We start from the raw sequence: 19,993 nt of genomic DNA on the forward strand, positions 1-19,993 counted from the left end.
ATGGTTTTACAGGACTTCTGTGCTACATTCATATAGGCAGTATGTATGTTTGAGGAAAAGTGTGATGTTGGGCTTCCTTTGGAACTGCGCGTCAGAAGAAAATCTGCCATCTTTCTTTTTTGATAAACATGAGATAAGCTGAAAAAGCAAGTTACTTTTTCAGTCTCTCACATTTTATTACATTATTTCGTAAACATTTTTAAATGACAGTCAATGGCTCTATAATGCTTGTACATTGTTGGGGTTTTTTAATTTCAAAAGGTGCTTGTTTGTGGATGATGTTTATTAGGAAACTGTGTGTATGTGTGCATGTGTGCAAGTGTGCATGTATGTATGTCTCTGTAGAGTGAAGTGGAGGAAGGCAGTGTCCCCTTTATTCACAAGATCTACTTCTTAAATTGTCTCACACTTTCAAAAAATGCCAAGACCAAATATGGAAACTTCATCTCTAAAGAGAGAATGTCCTGGAAAGGTTTGCACTAATGAAAAAGAGGGGGTTTAGTCTCTTAACAAAGTTGTTTTCATCGCCAAGTCATGCCGTAACCGGAGAGTAACAGATTGTTTTTTAAGCAGAATTGGAATCAGTTATATGAAATCAGCCTAAAATGTGATTTTATTTCTAAAACATTATTTTTCTTTTTATGCACATTTCAGAAACATATGCAATAAATATTTAGACTCTTAATTTACTGAACATCAATCTAAAAATCTACCTTGCTATCTTAATCAGAATTAATTTGCTTAATTTTTATTCCTATCCCATCAATCTCAGTTTTGCACTATCTTGAACAGAGCCACTTTTTGCTGTTTGCACTTTAATTTGATTTCCAAGTTTAGGAAGGGTAATAGGGTCCTGCTTGAATATTCATTAGCTTTGAATTGTGAGCTATGAAAAGGTGCTTTCTTTTACCTTAATGAAAGTGGCTCAGCATGGGGTGCATCAGTAATGACATTTGATTTCAGGCATCCAACAAATTTGCTTTTTATTTATTGACACATCTTGTCCAAACAGCTCCCTCGCAAGTTAGTGGAGTAATGAAAGAGAGAGTGCTGCAGAGGAGCGTGGAGCTTTCCTGGCAGGAACCAGAACATCCCAATGGAGTCATTACTGAATATGAAATCAAGTATTATGAGAAAGTAAGTGCTAAGATTATCTGTAATGTACAACAATGTGCTGTTTGCTTTGTGTTGGCTTGCTGTGTTATGGAACAATGTTAAAGCCATCAGCTATCAACTATCCTGTCTCTTCAAAGTTGCAGTGATTTTGCTCATTTTTAATAACTAGCAAATCCCTGCAATTATTATTGCTATCATATGTCCCATATATTGTATTTTGGTATCCTAAAAATGAAATATCTACTTGAAATCTGCCTCCCCCCCCCTTTCTTTTTTTTGTTAAGTTGGACTTGGATATTTTACCATTATATTTGTCATTATCTTGTCTCTTCTGCATTGTGTATAAAGCTTGTTTCATTTCCTTCTGTGTCACTGTAATTCCAGTCTTGAGATGATATAACAAATACAACTCTTGACTGCATTTGGTATTTCCTTATTAGGTGGTCCACTTCAACTTGATGTCTGAAAACTTCCAAAACACTTGCTACAGTTTCAGCTGATAAATATTCCTTATTTGTCCTTTTAAAAAGTCCCAGCATTGTGAGATTTATTTTTCACTTGTTCTCTCAACACAATAATGAATGGAGGGCTGCTTTTCAATAGTAGATGAAGTGACCTCTGTTTCTGGTAGAGTGAAATTGCAATCTTATTGATGTCAGTCGGAGTTTTGCCATTCGTTTCAGTGTGTCTTCATTCATGGTAACTTTGAAGTACTCCAGAATACAAAAATTCTGACAAGCATGTAAGTAGGGCCACATGCAACCGTAAGCTGGATGAAAGCAGAGTGAAGGCAGATTGTGCAGCTACATGTTTGTCATGAGACCCAGACTAAGTGTGGCTCCTCCAGATTCCTTGGGAAATTTACTGCAGCATGTAACATATTCCTAATTTTTATAAAACATTCTGGGAGAAAAAAGAAATAATTAAAATGCAAAGAAATGAACAAAGGAGCTCCTTTGTGATCACTTGTGAAGACATTTTGTCTCTGCAAACAAGGTAATAGTACCTCTCTATCAAAAAGAGCATGTCAGCGTACTCGGTAACATAGAATTAGGTAAATTCAGACCAGATTGTATCTAACATCAAGTGTCGCATCTAATTTTCAGTACTGAATTACACAAATACACTTATCAAAAGATCTTTATATGAATCGGGAAGGGAATAAAATGTTTATTTGTTGATGCAAACTCCCAGTTCAAGTTGTTCACTTTAATGACTCATAATAAAATTTACCAGGTATATACAGATAGCTAAACAATTTTTTAGAGGAGTTTTACTAATTATAACAGCTAATTTTTCTTCCTCAAGCATGTGTTTGTGCACACACACACCAATAAAGTCCATACATTTAAAAAAAAAGTTTACATATTTACCAAAGGCAAAACTGTTCTCTACACAAAAAAAAAAAACCTCAAAAACCCAAACTACAAACCAAAAAACTTGCTTCTTTTTATACGCAGGGTAGTTTCTAATCTGTTAAAATGAAATAAATAATTTAAATAGGTAGTGGAAGATGACAGAAAAATGCACAAGTTACGCGACTTTTCGTAACATTATAACTTTTAGAATGTAGCTTTCATTATTTTCCCTATACATTCATATTATTTTAAGCAGCAGAATTTCATTGCCAGTTACCTATGTTTGCAAAGACAAGAATTAGTGTTAAACTTCTTTTGTAATGGAAGGAAACCTACCAGCATTATACTTACTGCAATGAAATTAATAAAAGAGAGTAAGCTCATCCTACGAACAGTCACAGATAAACTGAACTATATACCTTTAATTCAGTGAGACAATTTTAACACAAATACTTAAATGCTTGCCTTCCTTCCAAAATAATTCAGTTCAGCTTGAAAAGTACTTCATAAGCTTCTTGCTCAGAACGAGAGAGGCAGTTTAAGTTTTGTTCCAGATCTGAATTTTCAGCTCCTTTTAGAGCCAAATTAAATCAAACGTTTTTGTGGTTGTGAAATATTCTGATAAGCGTTTTTTTCACCTCTCACTCCTGGCTAGGACTGGAACGGAAACTGCCTGAAATCTCCCAAGTAAGACCGTCCTGTGAGATTTCTAGCGCAGGTTATTTTTATTTCTTTATTATTTATTTTGAATGCAAGAACTGTTGGCAACTCAAGCCGCATTTATGCATCAAAACCCAAACTCTGAAAGTCCACTGTGGCTTACAGTCCCAAACCTGACTGTTCACGGTTTCTTTACACTTGTTTCTCACCTCTCAAGCATTCCTGTTCTTTCTCACATACCGACATACATTCCACCATGGTCCTCACTTACAGATGATTTAAACCCTCTTGGAGAAGATATGAAAAATTGTTACCAGCTGAGCTGGCAGCCTTGCTCAAATGACAGACTGGGCAAGACCCAGGAGAAGCCATTACTGAATCTCAGAAAAGAAATCATATGTGTTGTATTTAACCCTGTATTTCAGCAAAAGCCTTTGCTGCTTTACTGACTGTGAAGGGGAAGGTTCTCCATCATTTTTAGCTGGCGAAGTGCTATTGAAATGAGTTACAGATTTATTCCTTCTCTCTGTATCCATCTCATTAGCACGTACAGCTTATGCTTCTCTGGTCATGTGGTGCATTCAGATGGTTGGTTAATTCATCTCTTCTGCCCTTCAAATCAGGGTTGCCTCTGCCACCGAAAATCAACAGGGCTGCACATATCTATGCTGAAAGATAATCTGGATCAGTAAATGTGATGAATAAGTAGAGATTTTGAATACTGTAATGATCTGTGATACAGCTTTTGTAGTATCTGAAAGTGAGTTATTACTCATAGGGTTTGTAATCTTACAGATTCAAATTTAGGGGGTGTCATACTGAGCTTCTTTCCCTGGGTTCTTCTTGATGCCATAGAGTCAAAACCTGAGAAAAGACTAAAAGCCAGAGGAAAAAAAATAAGTAAGTGAAAACTGAGTTAAGGACCTCAGAATTTGGTGCAAAATCCAGCCAGTTATACATTGGCAGTACTGTATTTTTTATAAGTGTTGGAAGGTAACAAAGGAAGACGTTCTGACCATGAAAAAACCAATTTTCCTGTCCTTAAACTGTTTAGACCCCACAGATCCCCCTGGAAAGCTGCAGTCAAGCTATTTTCTCATCAAAATTTCACAAAATGTAACTGGAGCCAAAGAAGCAATCATTTTGTGTCTGGATGTTTTATGAGTAACAACATGAACATCCCATTTGAATTTTATGTTACACTTAGAGCTCCTCATTGCATTGACAGTGTTTTGTAATACTCCACAGAGTATGCTTTATTGTTTATATTGACAAAAAAAGCATTCAACAAATTGAAATAAACTACCCAGGCTGGCTGTCAGTTGCTGATGTGCAACCACAGTTAAATCTGACCTGTAAATGTCATTTAATCTTTTGTCTTATTGTTTCCAGGATCAAAGGGAGAGGACCTATTCAACAGTGAAAACCAAGTCCACTTCAGCTTCTATTAATAACCTAAAGCCAGGAACAGTGTATGTTTTCCAGATTCGTGCTTTTACTGCTGCTGGTTATGGAAATTACAGCCCCAGACTGGATGTTGCCACACTAGAAGAAGCCACAGGTAAACAATTTGATCTCTAGGAAATTAACACTTTCAGTAGAAGTAGTAAGTAAAGCACGAAAGGAAAGAGTCATAGGCAATATTATTAAAACTAGAAAGAATGAAATTCTATGTGAAGGTGGATTTTTGGCATTGCATTTTGAAGGATGAGCTTCCATTTTTTGTTTTACCATAGAATTACAAATTACTCTTATAATTAGCCAGATTTGTAACATAGCAGGTTCTTCTCTTCTGATGTCCTTCTAACACAAAGAAATTTGTTTTTTTCATTCAAATACACACCTCTTTCCCCCCTGCAAGAAAAGTGAGTAGTGGCAAATAACCCTACTAGATTCTTTTGTAACTGGGGAGAGAAGGGAAGAGGAGATTTCAGCCCGCAGAGGCTTCTCCAGTTCATTTTTTCCCTGTTTCATTTCCTGAAAAATACCTTTATAGTTTTGTTTATGTGTGTATCTGTGTGTATGTCCATCCTTAGTGTCTTTTGAGTTCATTGGCTAGTTTCAACTTGGTTTAGTAAAGAAACAGAGGTGTCAAAGATACTAGGTTTCTTTAAGGCTCGTGTAATTAGTTGTAAGCTGTGTAAAGAAAAAAACACCTCTCAAAACCCCTCACAGTGGAAAGTACGAAGCTGAAGTACAAACTGTCTCTGTACAGTACACCGGAGAATCTGTCTGTGATATCTCAGCAGAGGGATAGCATTTTGGGAGAGCTTGCTTTCCTTGATGCTGAAACAAATCTTGTGCCCTTATTTGTCTAAAAATCACACTGATACCTTTTTTCCTCACCAATGTAGATAAGTGTATGCATTCTTAGAGAAAATCTTCCACATTTTGGGTCTTCAGAAAGAAACTCTTCCATCACTGAGACCTGGCAGCCGTGAGCCCATTCACGGGAACTGCCTTCGTCCCTGGCTGCTTCACCACTCTGTCTCCCAAATTTGGTTACTCTGTTTTGGGTCATTTGCTTCAGGTTCACCTGCCTGACAGCAGGTCAGCTGGATTTGGAGCTAAGAATATATAGCCTAGAGGTTCAAAAGGTAGGGATGCCAACTCTGCTTTCTGCACTTTATCCAGCATATCTAAGGTGCAGACACGCACTGTTGGATCTTATTAATTGCAGCCAGGTGTCGCCTGAACAATTTGTGGGTATTCTTAAAGCACAGTAGTTAGGTCCTGGTTCCACCTTGGTTCCACACAGAATACGAAAGCTATCAATAATGAATGACACCACATATCTAACAGACATAATTGAAATAGTAATTATCATAATAGCAGCAATAAACTGTTATTACTAGTATTATTAGCTCTGTGTCTGATAGCATGCTTTCCATCCGTCAAGTTCTGTTTTAGAAAGAGTCAGTAGCAGGATCCCCAATTTGCGGAATGGGAACCTGAGGTACAGCCAGAAGTAATTTCTTACTTTGAGTAGATTTCTGGAAAAGAAATTAGAAGTCTGTCATAATCTGTCATAAGTTTCTGCTAATTAGCTAGTTTATTGTCCATAGTGGTTTAAAATTAGTTGACCAAAATATTTACCCAACATTTCCTTAATTACCCGAGTATTTTTTAGATACTGAATGTAAGCATACTGGTAGCCACTAAGATTAACAAAGATAATTTCAGAGGCAAGTAGTCTTGACTGGAATTTGGTCAACATATGGAAGATTAGGAAATCCTAGAATAAATGCATCACAAACCATGCTCATGTACCCTTTCTCTGACTCAGGTGATGAAAAACTGCATATAAACCAATGACATACTTGGCCAGGATGCACAGCAGATTTTTCTCATCACAGAAAATTTTAGAAGTGGCATATTTTCTGTTATCTTGAGAGGACATTATAGAATATAATTCCCATCAAGGATAAGCATCCACAATTTTCCATATATGGTTTTCAGAAATAATTATAGTGTTGGTAAAAAGATAGCAAATTTCATCAAATTATTCTAGAATTGCTTTACACAAAAATATTTGTTTCTCATATTTTATTTATAGTTTTATCAGAACTTGTAGGCTAATCAAATTAGGCTTTTGTTAACATTTTAAAGGAAGACCTTTATTGGATCATTTTTAGGAAATATACCTCAAGTGAAGTGCTGTACGGGTGAGCAGTAAACCAGTGTTATGCGACAGTTAAGAGACATTGGCTTCTCATTATTCGAGTGGATTTCCGAATGCAGTTTTTAAATATGTCAAACTATTATAAGAATATATATAGTGAGAGTATATATACTTATATATACATAAATATGTATGTAAGAATATATACAGTGACCATCACAGTCAGCTAGTCATGTTGCCTACCTGAATTTCTCCTGGCGGTTCAACTGGTTGGCACCTTTTGGTTGGTGCTGTTGATTGTGTAGATTTTCGTATTATGCTCTGGTTTTTGAATTGTGATAGAAATTGCATGGCCACTTTTCAATATTTGAGGCACTATGTCCATTATATTAAAGTTATCTGATATGTAAAATAAGCGTATTTTATACCTGTATTTGCACACGCATTGCATACATATTTATGTAAAACTTTCAAATTTATGAAGTAAAAATGCTTTATAAGGCAGGATATTTCTATTCTATACTGTGTTTGCCACAGAGCAAAGTACTTTAATAATTGTATTTTTTTTGTTGCAATCATTGCTGGTTATTAGAGACACAAGTCCCTCAAGGAAGAAAATATAAATCCATAGAATATCACTTAAGTGGTAATTTTATCTTTTGATTCACTGAAGTATTTAAAAATTATGTTGAATGACGTGTAGCCAGTGGACCTAAAGATGATCCTCTGCTTTTTATAATTGAAGGGGTTTGCCACTTGTTACAGCTCTCACTGTTAAAAGACTCAGCACAACCTGGCGTGAAGACTTTGCTTTTTCCTTTTGCCATGAACCAGTTTAAATCAAGAAAGGTGGAAGTAATATGCAGATATAAAATTTATTCCTAATGTCTGAAATAACACTACTACAAATTTTTATAGAAGACATAAAGAATAATATTTATGAAAGTGATATTTGGCCTACATTAATCCAATTTATCATTAAAGCTTTCACTGTGAACTTCATCAGGAATTCTTTTTGGCAAATCAGACATTTCAGGTTGTTCGCATGAGAAAATGTTACTGGAGGAACAGCACAACTTTTACAGCTGATCTCCTTTTTTAAATCTTCCAGGGTGTTTGGACATCCATTCCCCATCCCTCCAACCATGTACTTAAAAGGTGGCTTTGACTGCTTTAAATTAAGTATTGCCTCATTCATTTGGATATGCAAATATCATAACGTCAGATTAGGTATCACCTGTAGCTGATTGCCCAAGTACCGGGTCCCTGTCTCGCCCTCTGAGTCTGAGCACAGCTTAAGCAGAGGTAAGGGCAGACTACCCTGTCCTGCTGATGGTCATCATTCGTCACCATGTGGCAGCACCAGTCACAGGCAACTGTACCATGAACGCCATGAACGCACCCCAAAATCATTCCTCTAAGGACAATCTAGCATCTTTATTTCTGCCAGACCTCAGTGATCCTTCCAGAAGCTGGTTTCTGAATCACACACTAACAGACTGAGACGCACAGAAGGGAGAAGCAGCACAGAGTACCTGAACAGGGGCAGATGTCTTACACTGCTGTCACTGAATTCATACCGGATCATGCCCACAATCAGACCTTTTTTTTCTTTTTTTCTAGAAGATGTTAAAATACATCACACATTGCATTCCACCTATGTTACCAGTTGGCCAGCGTACCATGCACCCTGCATTTTCCAGAGCCCAAACAACATCCTCAGCCTGCTTCCAGAATGTGCCAGTACCCAAAATCTGTGAGGCAGTTATGCAGAGCAACCCACTCACATATGTCAACCTCTATGCACTCAACTTGGCTGCTAGATTAGATGACAGGCTGGGCTGAATATTTTTCCAAACTGTTTAGATGGATGCAGCATCGCACTCTAGCCATTGTGACAGGATGCTGCCTCTTCTTGACTTCCCAGTGAGGTTTACAGTGAAGTTCAAAAAGAGGAGGCAACAGTTTTAGGAAATGCTGTATTTGACATAAATTTGACATTCCCATGCTTGGGATCATCTGCTTTGAAGGCCTGATGACGTTACAGGAACTGAGTTGTATTACTTATGCCCCTACACTCTTGCACAAGATAGTGACCACTGATATCCTAAAAGTTCCGCAGGTAGGATATATGCAGACCTGCAGTAGCATCCTATTGACCTGGGTATCTCAGAAAGTTATAGTTACTCAAAGATAAACATTTGTTCTTTTAAGTTAAAGACCAATATGAATAATGAGGTCTTCCTCACCTGCATTAGGTAGAACATAGGAAAATTACAAAGTTTTTTAGGAAATAAAATTGGGGGGATGGGGGGTGGGTGGAATTTCCCCTCAGTGCAGATTATTCTATATCGGTGTAGCATAACAAGGGGTTTGGTTTTTTTGGGGGAAGCAGCTGGTATAGGTCAGTGTCAGTGACAAATAAATCGTGTTGATTGGCTCACTTCTCCCAAGACAGACCAAAGAAAAGAGTGGTTGGTTTGTTTCTGTGGGAACCTCTGAAGTCTGCAACAGGAACATGATTCTGTGGAATTCGTAATATCCTCATGTAGGCATTCCTGTTCAGTTACCAGTACTGCAGTCAACCATATTAACATACCATCCACAATTTATTTAATCAGCTATCAGTTGGGTTTTCTTTTTTTTTTTTTTCTCTTTTATCTCTGTTGCTACCAGGTGACTCACACTTTCACAGTCCCTTGTTCAGCATAACTATCTGATGTCTCCTCCTTTATTTTCAGTCTCTTGGATCCTCACTCTTACAAACCAGCACAGTTCCATAGAGTTCAGTAGAGCTGTACTCATTTAATGTGACTGAGTATATGGCCACACTCATTAGATGTCAGGCAAGCAATGTATTTAACAAACCTTGAGGTGTCTCAAGCTAAGTATTTACATCATCAGTTTACATTAATGTGACATGCATACATTTGCATTTGTTAATAGCATTGGCATATCTGAATAAAAAGAGCAATAATGTGTGGATATTTTACCATGTAAATTCTCTGAAGCGTGAAGAATTCTGTTTTGTATATGTGGAAACACCTTTTTGTTGCTAACAGAAACAAATGATAAGTAATAATAGCAATTTACAATTATTAATAGCAGTAAGAGATAAAAATATGCTAACTAGGAAATCTGTGTTAATAGATAGTGTTTCATCTCAAACATTCTACTTGTAGTTAAGACACTATTTCCTTGGGTACCGTCAAAGTCATATCAACCACTTTTAGAGGGGAGGCTAGAAGCAGAGCTCTTCAGGGATTATTCTCCTGCTGCACCCTCTTACAGGGATATCCAGGTCTTTCCTTTTAGAAAGGAGTCAACCACTGAGCAAAACAGAAGGCAGCACAGCAGTAGGAGGGAGTGGAAGTGGCTGGTGCTGGTGCTGGCTTTCAGCTAATGGCTGTACCACTTTGTCCAAGTCAATTCCAGCATAGCTCCTTTTTATTCCCTGTAGATGATCATTAACTCATCCAGCATTTGGATTCATTTCCAACAGAGGCCCTTCTTTAGACTAACTTTATCAATGCAATCGTTTCAGGCAAAGGTAAACTAACAGTCTGCAATTCATGGTGGTTGACTTAATTTTTTGCAGTTCCTTTGTAGGGAATAATTTTAAACTAATCTCTGCTTTGTGCTCCATTTGTAGCCACGGCTGTTTCCAGTGAACAGAATCCTGTTATTATCATAGCTGTGGTTGCTGTGGCAGGAACCATCATTCTGGTCTTCATGGTGTTTGGATTCATCATCGGGAGAAGGTATTGCACCTTGCACAGGCATAAGCACATCTGACCCCACTCTTTTGAACTCCTGAGACACAGTCTAATCTGGGAAAGTAATTTTCAAAACTGAAATGAAGTAATTTTTAGTAAGGACAATTTTCATTTAAATCCTGTTATCAGTTATACAGTTCATCCTCTTACTTTGGCAAGACACACTTAAATCAAGATGTTCTTTTTGTCCTATGTAAATGTGCTGTAAAAGGAACCCCTAGCAGGTTCTTTACCTGTACTTCTCAAAGTCCTTCTCTCTGTTCAGTTTTCTCACGTGGAGAAGTCTGACATTTTATCTGATCAGCCTTTAAATGACTTTACATTCAAGAAAAAGAGGCACAGCAGTAAGTTTAAGAATACCCTCATGTAAAACAGTGTTCTACTTTCAAGTTCTTTAATCCTCTGTTTTATCCGTGGAAGCTTTTCACCAGAACTAGAATTTTCTCTTTAGGACCTGTCCCAACTGGTATTTGATACAAAAGCCTTTTGATTGCAACTGTTCATGATTTATTTAAAACTCTGCTGTCAAGAGAATTAGAGTTGAAACTTTCAAAGGGCCTACAGCAGTTAGGTGCTCAGTGCCTGAAAATCCCAGCCTGCAAAGCTGATGTTGTCAGGACTTTCGATGTGAGGAAGTAAATCATTATTTACCAGTAAAACTGGAGTCTTTCTTTTCAGGCATTGTGGCTATAGCAAAGCTGATCAAGAAGGGGATGAAGAACTTTACTTTCATTGTAAGTGTTTTGCTTTTTTTTCCCCCTTTCAAAAATTCCCAACTACAATGTGTAGACAATACTAAAACAACAGTCCATGAAAGCCAAAGCCCTAAGAAATTAAAAAATGCTGTGTAAATAGCAAGTGGGAAGTTAAACATTGTAAAAATGTGACCTACACAAAAAGAATGCAGATTAAAGTCAACATTGCTCACACAGACAGTTTTATTTCTATACATGTGTATGATATACTGTTGTTTTCATTCTGCTTTTTTTTTTTCTTTTGGTTGCTTTGAATACATGTTTCACACCGTCCTAATGATCCCTCTGAGGTGCAGTATTTGAGAGACCTTTGGCTAAGTGACTAGATGGTCTTTACCTCAGGCAAACTTCAGATTAAGAAAGTGTGGGTCACTGCACCACCCTAACAGTGAAGCTGTTCTGCTCAGAAGCTGTTTTCTGCTGCTGTGAATACTGTAGCAACAATATTTACAAAACATAATGTCCTTAAAAATAGAATATTTAATATGAAAAGAAACGTAAGCTACTTCCTTACTGTTCTCTGTTCTAGAATCACTTGCCTAGTGAAGAATAGCACCTAAAACCTCTCTTGTTAAAATCACAGCTACCATATGAACTTATGCTAGAACCCTGGGAAAATTCAGTAAAATACATCTTTCTTGGGTTAATGGCAACTGAAAATTTAAGGGTAGAGGAAGACTTCTGCAAAAATAGTTTCAGTTTTATCAAAATATTTTTTGAAAAACTTTCTTATTTTAGCCCTTTCTCATTTCAGTTGTACTATTATTTTGACATGAGAAATTAAAAATGTTTTCATTTCTTTTAGAAACAGTCATTAACTCAGGAAGTATGGTAAAACTAAGCTGAAAAATGATTTTGAGCATCCAAAATTGCAAAATCACATAATAGAATTAAACTGATTGTAAGTTCTGACACAGAACAATGCCTGGGTTTCCAGTCTTCTCCCATACCTGATAACTCTCCTGTCAGTAAAATTTGCCATTTAGTCATGCTATGCTGTATGTAGCCTTTGTTATCTACCAATAACTGCAGCTGTAGCTTAAATCCATCAGATTTTTTTTTATGAAAGCAATATAGTTTATCTTATTTTACATATGTTAATATCATGAGCTATTGTTTGAATGTAAGGTCACATGGAGAATGAAGTAGCCACTAGTCACAATTTTGTAGCATCTTCTCAAAGCATGCCTCTTTAAACGAGTAGTTCTAGACAAAACTCCACTCAAAATCAGATCAAGGTTTCTGTTTCACCTTTCTGCCCTTAAAAAAATTATATCAGCTGGAATTTGTTCATGCTCCCTAAGTTTGGGTGTGTTGCTACCTAAATCATTTTGTTTAAATGCAGTGAGTATTAAACTAAGTAGTGACATCATTGCAGCTTTAGTCAATCAATTCATAATCTGCACAAGAAAGGTGGAAAATAATAATGGGATAAGAATTATTTATCATGCACTTTGCAGTGCAGCTGATTTTAAAGAATTCATCAAAAATCTGATGTTACTTAAATGTTACTATTCTGGGAGTGATGGATTTGAAATTTGCCTCTCATAGATGTATTATAAGCTTTTCACGTCTTTAGAAGACCTACCGCTTTCACTTTTAAAATCCCCTTTATGTCCTTGAAGGAAAAGATCAACTACGTATTCTTGTATGTCAGTATATAAACAAAAGGAATATGCTAGCTAAATAATTCCTTTCTTCATCTCCATTATCAGTGAAAGTGTAATCGAATTAATATGAAAGCTGCTACTTAATGATTAATAGTTGATCCAGAAATGGTGAGACTTTATAAGTGTTCATTTCTCTCATTTTACTTTCAAGAAATCTGGTTATCCAGCAAATCAGTCAGAACAGTTAGCATACACAGTCTTTAACATCATAGCACCAAATATAAATCACTTTTTGCCAAGCTAGTTTTTCATTGTCTGTTGGTTGAAGGTTTAGTGCTTAATTTTATTTGATAACCATGTACAGAATGAGATGGACCCCAGTGCTGTGGTCACCAGCTTTGTCACAGAGCTGTGAAACACCAATTTGGTGTCCTTTTGCTCCATAACATCTAGACAACCTTCTTCTGGGCTGAGGTACCAGATTGGATTTTCAAAAACGTAACTTACAACAGACACTTACTTAACACAAAAACCTACAAGTAACCATTTTTTTAAAGCAGGTTTTAAAGCACTGTATTTAATAGAATATCATATATTTCATTTCAGTCCCCCTCAACTCTCTGTGACCTCAAGTGCTACACTTCAAGATACAAGTACAATGGAGGAGTTTAGTCAAGCAATTCAGATTTATATTTGGGTTCCTCCTACCATTTTCTTCTAACAATGTCTTCAAATCCAGGCCAGCATTATTTCATGTTGGTATGCCAGGATAGCCTTGGCCTGTCAAAATGTTTTATGACAGCTTGAATAAAAAACCATCAGAGGCTTACTTGAGATTCTCAAGGTTACCTCCAATCCAGGCCCCTTATGACAAACACAAGAGGATGGCTCCTTCTCCATCTCCCTGCCTGAAAGCGCTATTATAGGAGGTTAACCTATTGCTTTCTTCTCATTTTCTCTAGTAATTTTTGGTTTTAAGAAATAAAAATTTATCATTTTAAAAATTTGTAGTATTAATACAATTGGAAGAACATCTATTTAAATACATAATATGGCAGATAATAGAATCTGGGCAACATTTCAAATAATTTCTCTGCATCTAAATTCATTAGATTACTGAAACAATTTCTCTAGCCTTTTCCTTCTCATGATGCTGTGGGGTTTGTTTGGTCAGGAATACCATCTGAAACATAAATATACAGGATTACTAAGCTATTTTTCAATATATTTTCAAATTTTAAGTATTTTATTTTCAATTAAAAGATTACAAAGCACCCATAAGTTATTTATGCTTTGTATTGACTTTTGATCCTATTCTTGTATATCAGTATACCAATTAGCAGAGGAACATTCTTGCATTTTCATATTGAGTTTTAATTCACTGATTTAATTAAAGCTCAGGACTGTAAGCCTTGTGACCGGAATTTATTTCATAGAAAATGCTTGATTAATAGATTTCCAAGGTTGCTCTACTTTCACCAGAAGTTTCTACTTTCACCAGAAGAGCGAAAAATAATTTTCCTGAATCAGCAGCAAACTAAGGGAAAAAACTACATGCTGGCCAGAGCGCTATGCTGCCTGAGTTGCACTAAATGCTATACTGGAGAAAGAGGGAGCAAAAAACAGATTGCTGCATATTATTCACTTAGGTGCTTGAGTCTGTAAATAATATTATATTCAGTAGTTTAAGCAAATTGAAGTAGGTGGAGGAGACTTTCAAATCCTGCTAGAAGGCAGAGGTAACATAAAGAAATGCTGTTTACGCAACCTGGGAAAAGAGTATAAGCTGTCCCTACACAGAAAAAAGTTTCACCTCCTCTGCTGGACTTAAACCACTTTCCCTTCTTTATTTTTACTCACACTCAACCCTTGCATTTTATTCCGTTGAGCACTGTTTAATACTTATTCCTTCTTTCACTTCAAGGTGGAGATGCAGATGCTAATGTTAGTCATTTTTAGAGATGGGATTGTGTACTTGTGTCAGCATGCTTGCAGATGATGCCTGAAACTAAGGGTGACTCTCGGAGCTCTAATTCAGGCAGTGTGGAAGCAGATTCACTCTTCCAAGGAGCACTCTGCATAATGAAATTCCTGGGCTGACTGCACAATAAGTGCCTTTGCTTCATCACAGTCATGCTTTCTTACACCATTACAGTTAAATTTCCAGGCACCAAAACCTACATTGACCCTGAAACCTACGAGGACCCAAATAGAGCTGTCCATCAATTCGCCAAGGAGCTAGATGCCTCTTGTATTAAAATTGAGCGTGTGATTGGTGCAGGTAAGGCTGCCGTGGCTTCCTGATTCAACTGTTCCGTTTAGCCGGGATCGAAACTCATACATCATAATGACAGGCAAATAATTATACCTCAAGTATAGAAGAACTTTTTGCATTTGCCAGTGGTTAAGAGCAATGAAGCTGCACTTGCTTCTAAAATGTAAAAACAAACAGGGGAAAAAAACCAAACAAAAACCGTACAAATAAATGAAAAGTCTTGCTTTGAAAGCTTGTGGGTTTCTAATTCTGTATCTGCTGTTAAAAATGTAATTGGGGAGTGGGGAGCAGTTTTGCTGTCTATTATTTACTGTCAGAGTAAAGGCGTTAGGCATGAGTGCAAATTCTGCTCACTTTCCTTTTGCAAGAGGGCTTTTTGACCTCTGAATTTTTGTTCATGTGAGTAAGGAAAACTGGCTGCAGCACAAAATCTTAAACAGAGACTAGGAAGGTCTTGTTTCTGTATAACAAAATCTTCCCTAAGGCTGTTTTTTGTTCTACCATTTTTCTTTTTTGATATTTTATGAATACAAAAAGTTATTGTTTAACTTCTCATGACTGATTGTAATTGCACCAGCATTACATTGCTTTTCTTCCTCTTGAACTGTCTACCACCTACTTAAGCCATGGTGTTCATGCTCTAAAAAGGCAGTTTCATTTGTTTGCATTAATAAGATATGTGACATTTTTATTGCACTCCTCCATGTAGTGAAATTAAGTTTCCGTGGGTAAGAAAAATATCAAACACTTAGGATTCCTGGAGGAAACGTTCTTTTTCTTTCCTGTTATTTTATAAAAGTATTAGTAGAATACTTTCAAAATCACCCTGTAGTTTGACATGCACTGTAAATTACAAACTGTGGTATTATTTAAAAAGAGAAGAAGTATCTCTAAAAATAAGCTGGTTTACCTGTAAAAAAATCTTTACACTTGGAATTCACAATACCGTTTAAAGTAACCTCACTCATGTTGAATCATGTCTTACTCAAGGAGTAGTATGGTTGAAATTAACAACACTGCTGAGCAAATTATTCCTTCAGATGAGTAAGAGCATAAGAATCCAGCCCTTTCTAACTAGCAATTTTTGTGATGCTAGAATGCCAGCATCTCTTCTAATAAATACACAATATACAAGATTTAAATTCAAGATTAGCACAGAAAAATTACTGAGCTTTATCTTCTGCTTTGAATTAAAAAACTATCAGCATAGCAACATTTCAGAGCACAAAGATATATTCAGTTGGACTTTGCCGATGCCTTCTGAGTAAAATGTTGAAAACGCTTCAGTTGCAAAGAGCATACAGTTTGAAATGTATTTTTCACTGCTATGACAAAGTAATTCCAGAATGTTAATTTTGTTGACTGCAGGTGAATTTATTCTTGATTTTAACGAGTATAACTGATAGCAGAAAACTAATGTGTGTCAGCAGTCATTCTGAAGAAAGCTAATTAGAAGTGCTATGGTGAAAGCATATTGTGTATGGAGTTTAGCTATGGCTTTAACCTGTTGATGTAGATAGCAAACAGGAGTGAAATGAAATGCAGTCCAGGAACAACAGAATGTTAAAGACCCAAAGAAGCAGCTGAAACTCATACATCAAAAAAGAATATAGAATTTCTGCTAGTTAGAGCACCAGAAAAGCCACTTAGCAGTCTCAATATGCACCAGCAATGCTGGCCACATCAACTATTGAGTAGTGCCACGTCTCTCTCAGACAAACAGGGTGCAAGTATGTTTGTGCTCAATTTGCATGAGGGATATGTGCTTTCCTTGCCAACATTTTCATTACCATCCCGCTGTGGCCACCTGTCAGATACAGAATATGGTGTCCACTCTGTTGAGTCCTTGTTTGTACCACACATCCTTTGTTTTAGCCTCTTCCTTGTTGACATGCTGAGCGGCTGTGTGGCTGTGCAGTATTCCCACTCTTGTTGTCATATTTTCTATCATTTTGGGGCATCGTTTCCGCTGAATATACTATTTTCTTGGGAATAAAAGTAGTTCATTGGCTAGCATCCTGGACTGAAATGCATAACATACAGGTTCAAGTTTCTGGTTTACCTGAGTGTGAGTGATCTCCTTTTGGAAATCAGTCAAAATCAGATCACAGAGAGCTGGAAAGGAGTTAAGCCTTACTGTGTCCCATGCCAAGTATCCTAATTACCTCGCTCTGAAGTATCACATACACACACACACGCACACACACACTTATACTCATGTCTTGTTTTCGGTGTGGAACAAAAACAATTTTGGAAGGTACTGCTAGAGAAAATTGTTATCCTTTAGTAAGCTCTGGTGGTTAGGAGCTGTGAGTGAGGTGAGTGGTGAATTCATATTCGTATTGCTAATGAAGTGCCAGAGGGAGGTTAAGGCACCAAGCTAAGGGTGTGAGCAGCTACTTGTTTTGTACGTAACAGCTATGCCTCATGGTATTCATAGCTATGAGATGGATATTCAGACCACCACTCCAGTGCCCAAGGATGGTTGAGGCTATTGCCTCACCTGTGCAGGCAGGAACAGTTGTACTCTGCCTGGCCAATTAGCTCAGGTACAGCACGGTGTTAGCAGAGGTATATGGAGTTGATTGGAGTTAACTTTAATTGAGCTAGCGTAGAATGGGAGGGAAAGGAATTCGATCTTGTATGCAGTCATTTCCTATAAGATCCGTAAAACCAGCCACGCTGAGTAGAGATTTGCCCGAACAAGTCAGTAGGAAATTTTAAGATCCAGCCAAAGTTCTAGTCTTCTGGCTGAAGAATGGTGAAGCTGAGGCCCAGGCGCTGCCTTTTTCCTTCTCTAAGCTCTGCTGTTGGGGGTGACAGGAGAACAGTAGTGTTGGAACAGTGACAGTGTCCCAAACAAGATTTCTCAGAACTCATCTATTAGGACACTTCAACATCTACCTCTTCAGGCACTCAGTCCCATTTCCAGGCATACTACTCTCTCCACTGCCAGCCAGATGCTTTGCCAATGTGTATGTACACTTAAGTCCTGATCCCACTAGGTTTCTCAGGACCTCAGCCTATATCCCAAAAGGATTCTCTAATCAAACTGTCTGTGTTAGTCTTTCCTAAGTCAATCATTTTTTTCAGCACTCAGCCTAAAACATGTCTTGGATGTAGGTGTGTCTGCATACTTGTGTAAGCTTAATAGCTTAATGTTAAGGCACTCCACAGGTAATGCAGGAGATAGATAAATTTCAGATTTGATTTGATTTGGAGGAGGGACTTGGATCTATATCTCCCATACTCCAGATAAATTTGCAAAGTACCGGTTTATTAAATATTTTTGCAATGAATCTTTCTCTTTTTAAAGACATGTTCCCCTTTATTCAGTATAAGGTATGTTACTACCCTTTTCTCCCATATATCCCAAGAGATTTTTCTTCCTGGCTACAGAATAGGGGGTCTCTTTTCCTCTCTCTCCTGATACTGCTGTGAGGCAAGGCACAATCCTTAAATCTTTCACAACCTTAATAATAATGAGGTAGATGTATAGCCATTCATCTCCACATCTCGCATGCCTCTATTGTCTCTCCTGTTCGTTGGAGTCCAATTACTTTTCTCCCAAATTATCGTTGTTGAGGCTTTTTTTTTTAATTCTTACTGGTTGTTGGGCCATTTTTTTCACATGCTTTTTCGAGTTCCAATTGTCTGTTAGTTTAGAAGCCTTTTACAAACTTCCAGCATTTGCTTGTTTTTGTTTAACATAACAAAATTATTATAAGTCATACCTTTCATTTCATAATCTGCAAAGTAAATTATCCTGCTTGAAGGTAATAATGTAGTGCTTCATTTAACACCATAACGATGTTAAATTAAAAGCAGCTCTGAAAGAGTTGCCTTTTGAAAGAAAAAACCCCATCAGATCTAAAGATAGCAAGGAAACCATGTAGAACAGAATGATATTTTCACTGAGAAATGGTATTACTATTTCTGTAAAGTATTTTCTTATGAAAGCCACTTCATTTTTATTTCCTGTTTTTGAAAAAATGTAAGAAATTACTAACAAGTCTTTTAAAAGATTCAAATAACAGTCCTGTAGATTGGCTTAATGTGAAGTGTTCACTCTGCAAGGTACTTAGTCAGCAATTCATTTAAAGCACGTGCCTGTCTTTGTGTTCCAAAGTAATCCACTTCAAATATGAACATTCACATGTTAAATTTAAACACACACTTAGGCAGCTAGTTGAATCAAGGCCTAAAAAGAACATTGATATTATAGTTGGAGTAATTCAGCATTGATCTACTTCATTGTAGGAGAGTTTGGTGAAGTGTGTAGTGGGCGTCTAAAGCTTCCTGGCAAAAGAGATGTTGCAGTAGCCATAAAAACTCTGAAAGTTGGCTACACTGAAAAGCAAAGGAGAGATTTCCTATGTGAAGCAAGCATCATGGGACAGTTTGACCACCCCAACGTTGTTCACTTAGAAGGGGTCGTTACCAGAGGTAAGCAGCAGCTCAATCTGTCAGTCAAATAACAACATAATGCAAAAATTACTTTAGCTTATTCATGGTCAAAGATTCAAATTATAAACAGGCTGCACACTCCTAATGGATTTTCTCCTGATGCGTAACTAACTAAAACAATACTTACTTTATGCTACAACCTGAGGAAAAAAATTAAGATGCATGCATGATTAAAAGATGAAGTACTTTGAAATATATTATTTTTCTAGTTTCATTTAGCCTCAAAGACCATGCAGAGAGATAAGGTTTCTTATGTCCTTTCATATTATCTGCAGTGTCATTATTCCGGAGTCCTGTTCACACAGCAGAGGTTAGGAGAACACACTGACATTTTGATTTGTATGGTTTAATTTT

At 37.0% G+C, this 19,993-nt stretch overlaps 1 protein-coding gene across 6 annotated transcripts in view; it reads left to right on the forward strand.

Moving 5' to 3' along the window:
• Positions 1-19,993, forward strand: part of EPHA7 (EPH receptor A7) — a 165,920-nt gene that overhangs the window by 123,264 nt on the left and 22,663 nt on the right. For 3 of the 6 annotated variants that reach the window (XM_059829381.1, XM_059829347.1, XM_059829373.1), the window contains exons 6-11: positions 1,013-1,137; positions 4,527-4,695; positions 10,409-10,517; positions 11,211-11,266; positions 15,053-15,178; positions 19,433-19,618. In XM_059829381.1, the coding sequence (XP_059685364.1) occupies positions 1,013-1,137; positions 4,527-4,695; positions 10,409-10,517; positions 11,211-11,266; positions 15,053-15,178; positions 19,433-19,618 (771 nt within the window). Of the gene's footprint in view, positions 1-1,012; positions 1,138-4,526; positions 4,709-10,406; positions 10,518-11,210; positions 11,267-15,052; positions 15,179-19,432; positions 19,619-19,993 lie in introns of all 6 variants that reach the window. The other 3 variants (XM_059829355.1, XM_059829361.1, XM_059829368.1) reach the window with 3 other exon arrangements.

The sequence above is a fragment of the Gavia stellata genome, chromosome 2 (assembly GCF_030936135.1).
Source record: "Gavia stellata isolate bGavSte3 chromosome 2, bGavSte3.hap2, whole genome shotgun sequence".
Lineage (NCBI taxonomy): Eukaryota > Metazoa > Chordata > Aves > Gaviiformes > Gaviidae > Gavia > Gavia stellata.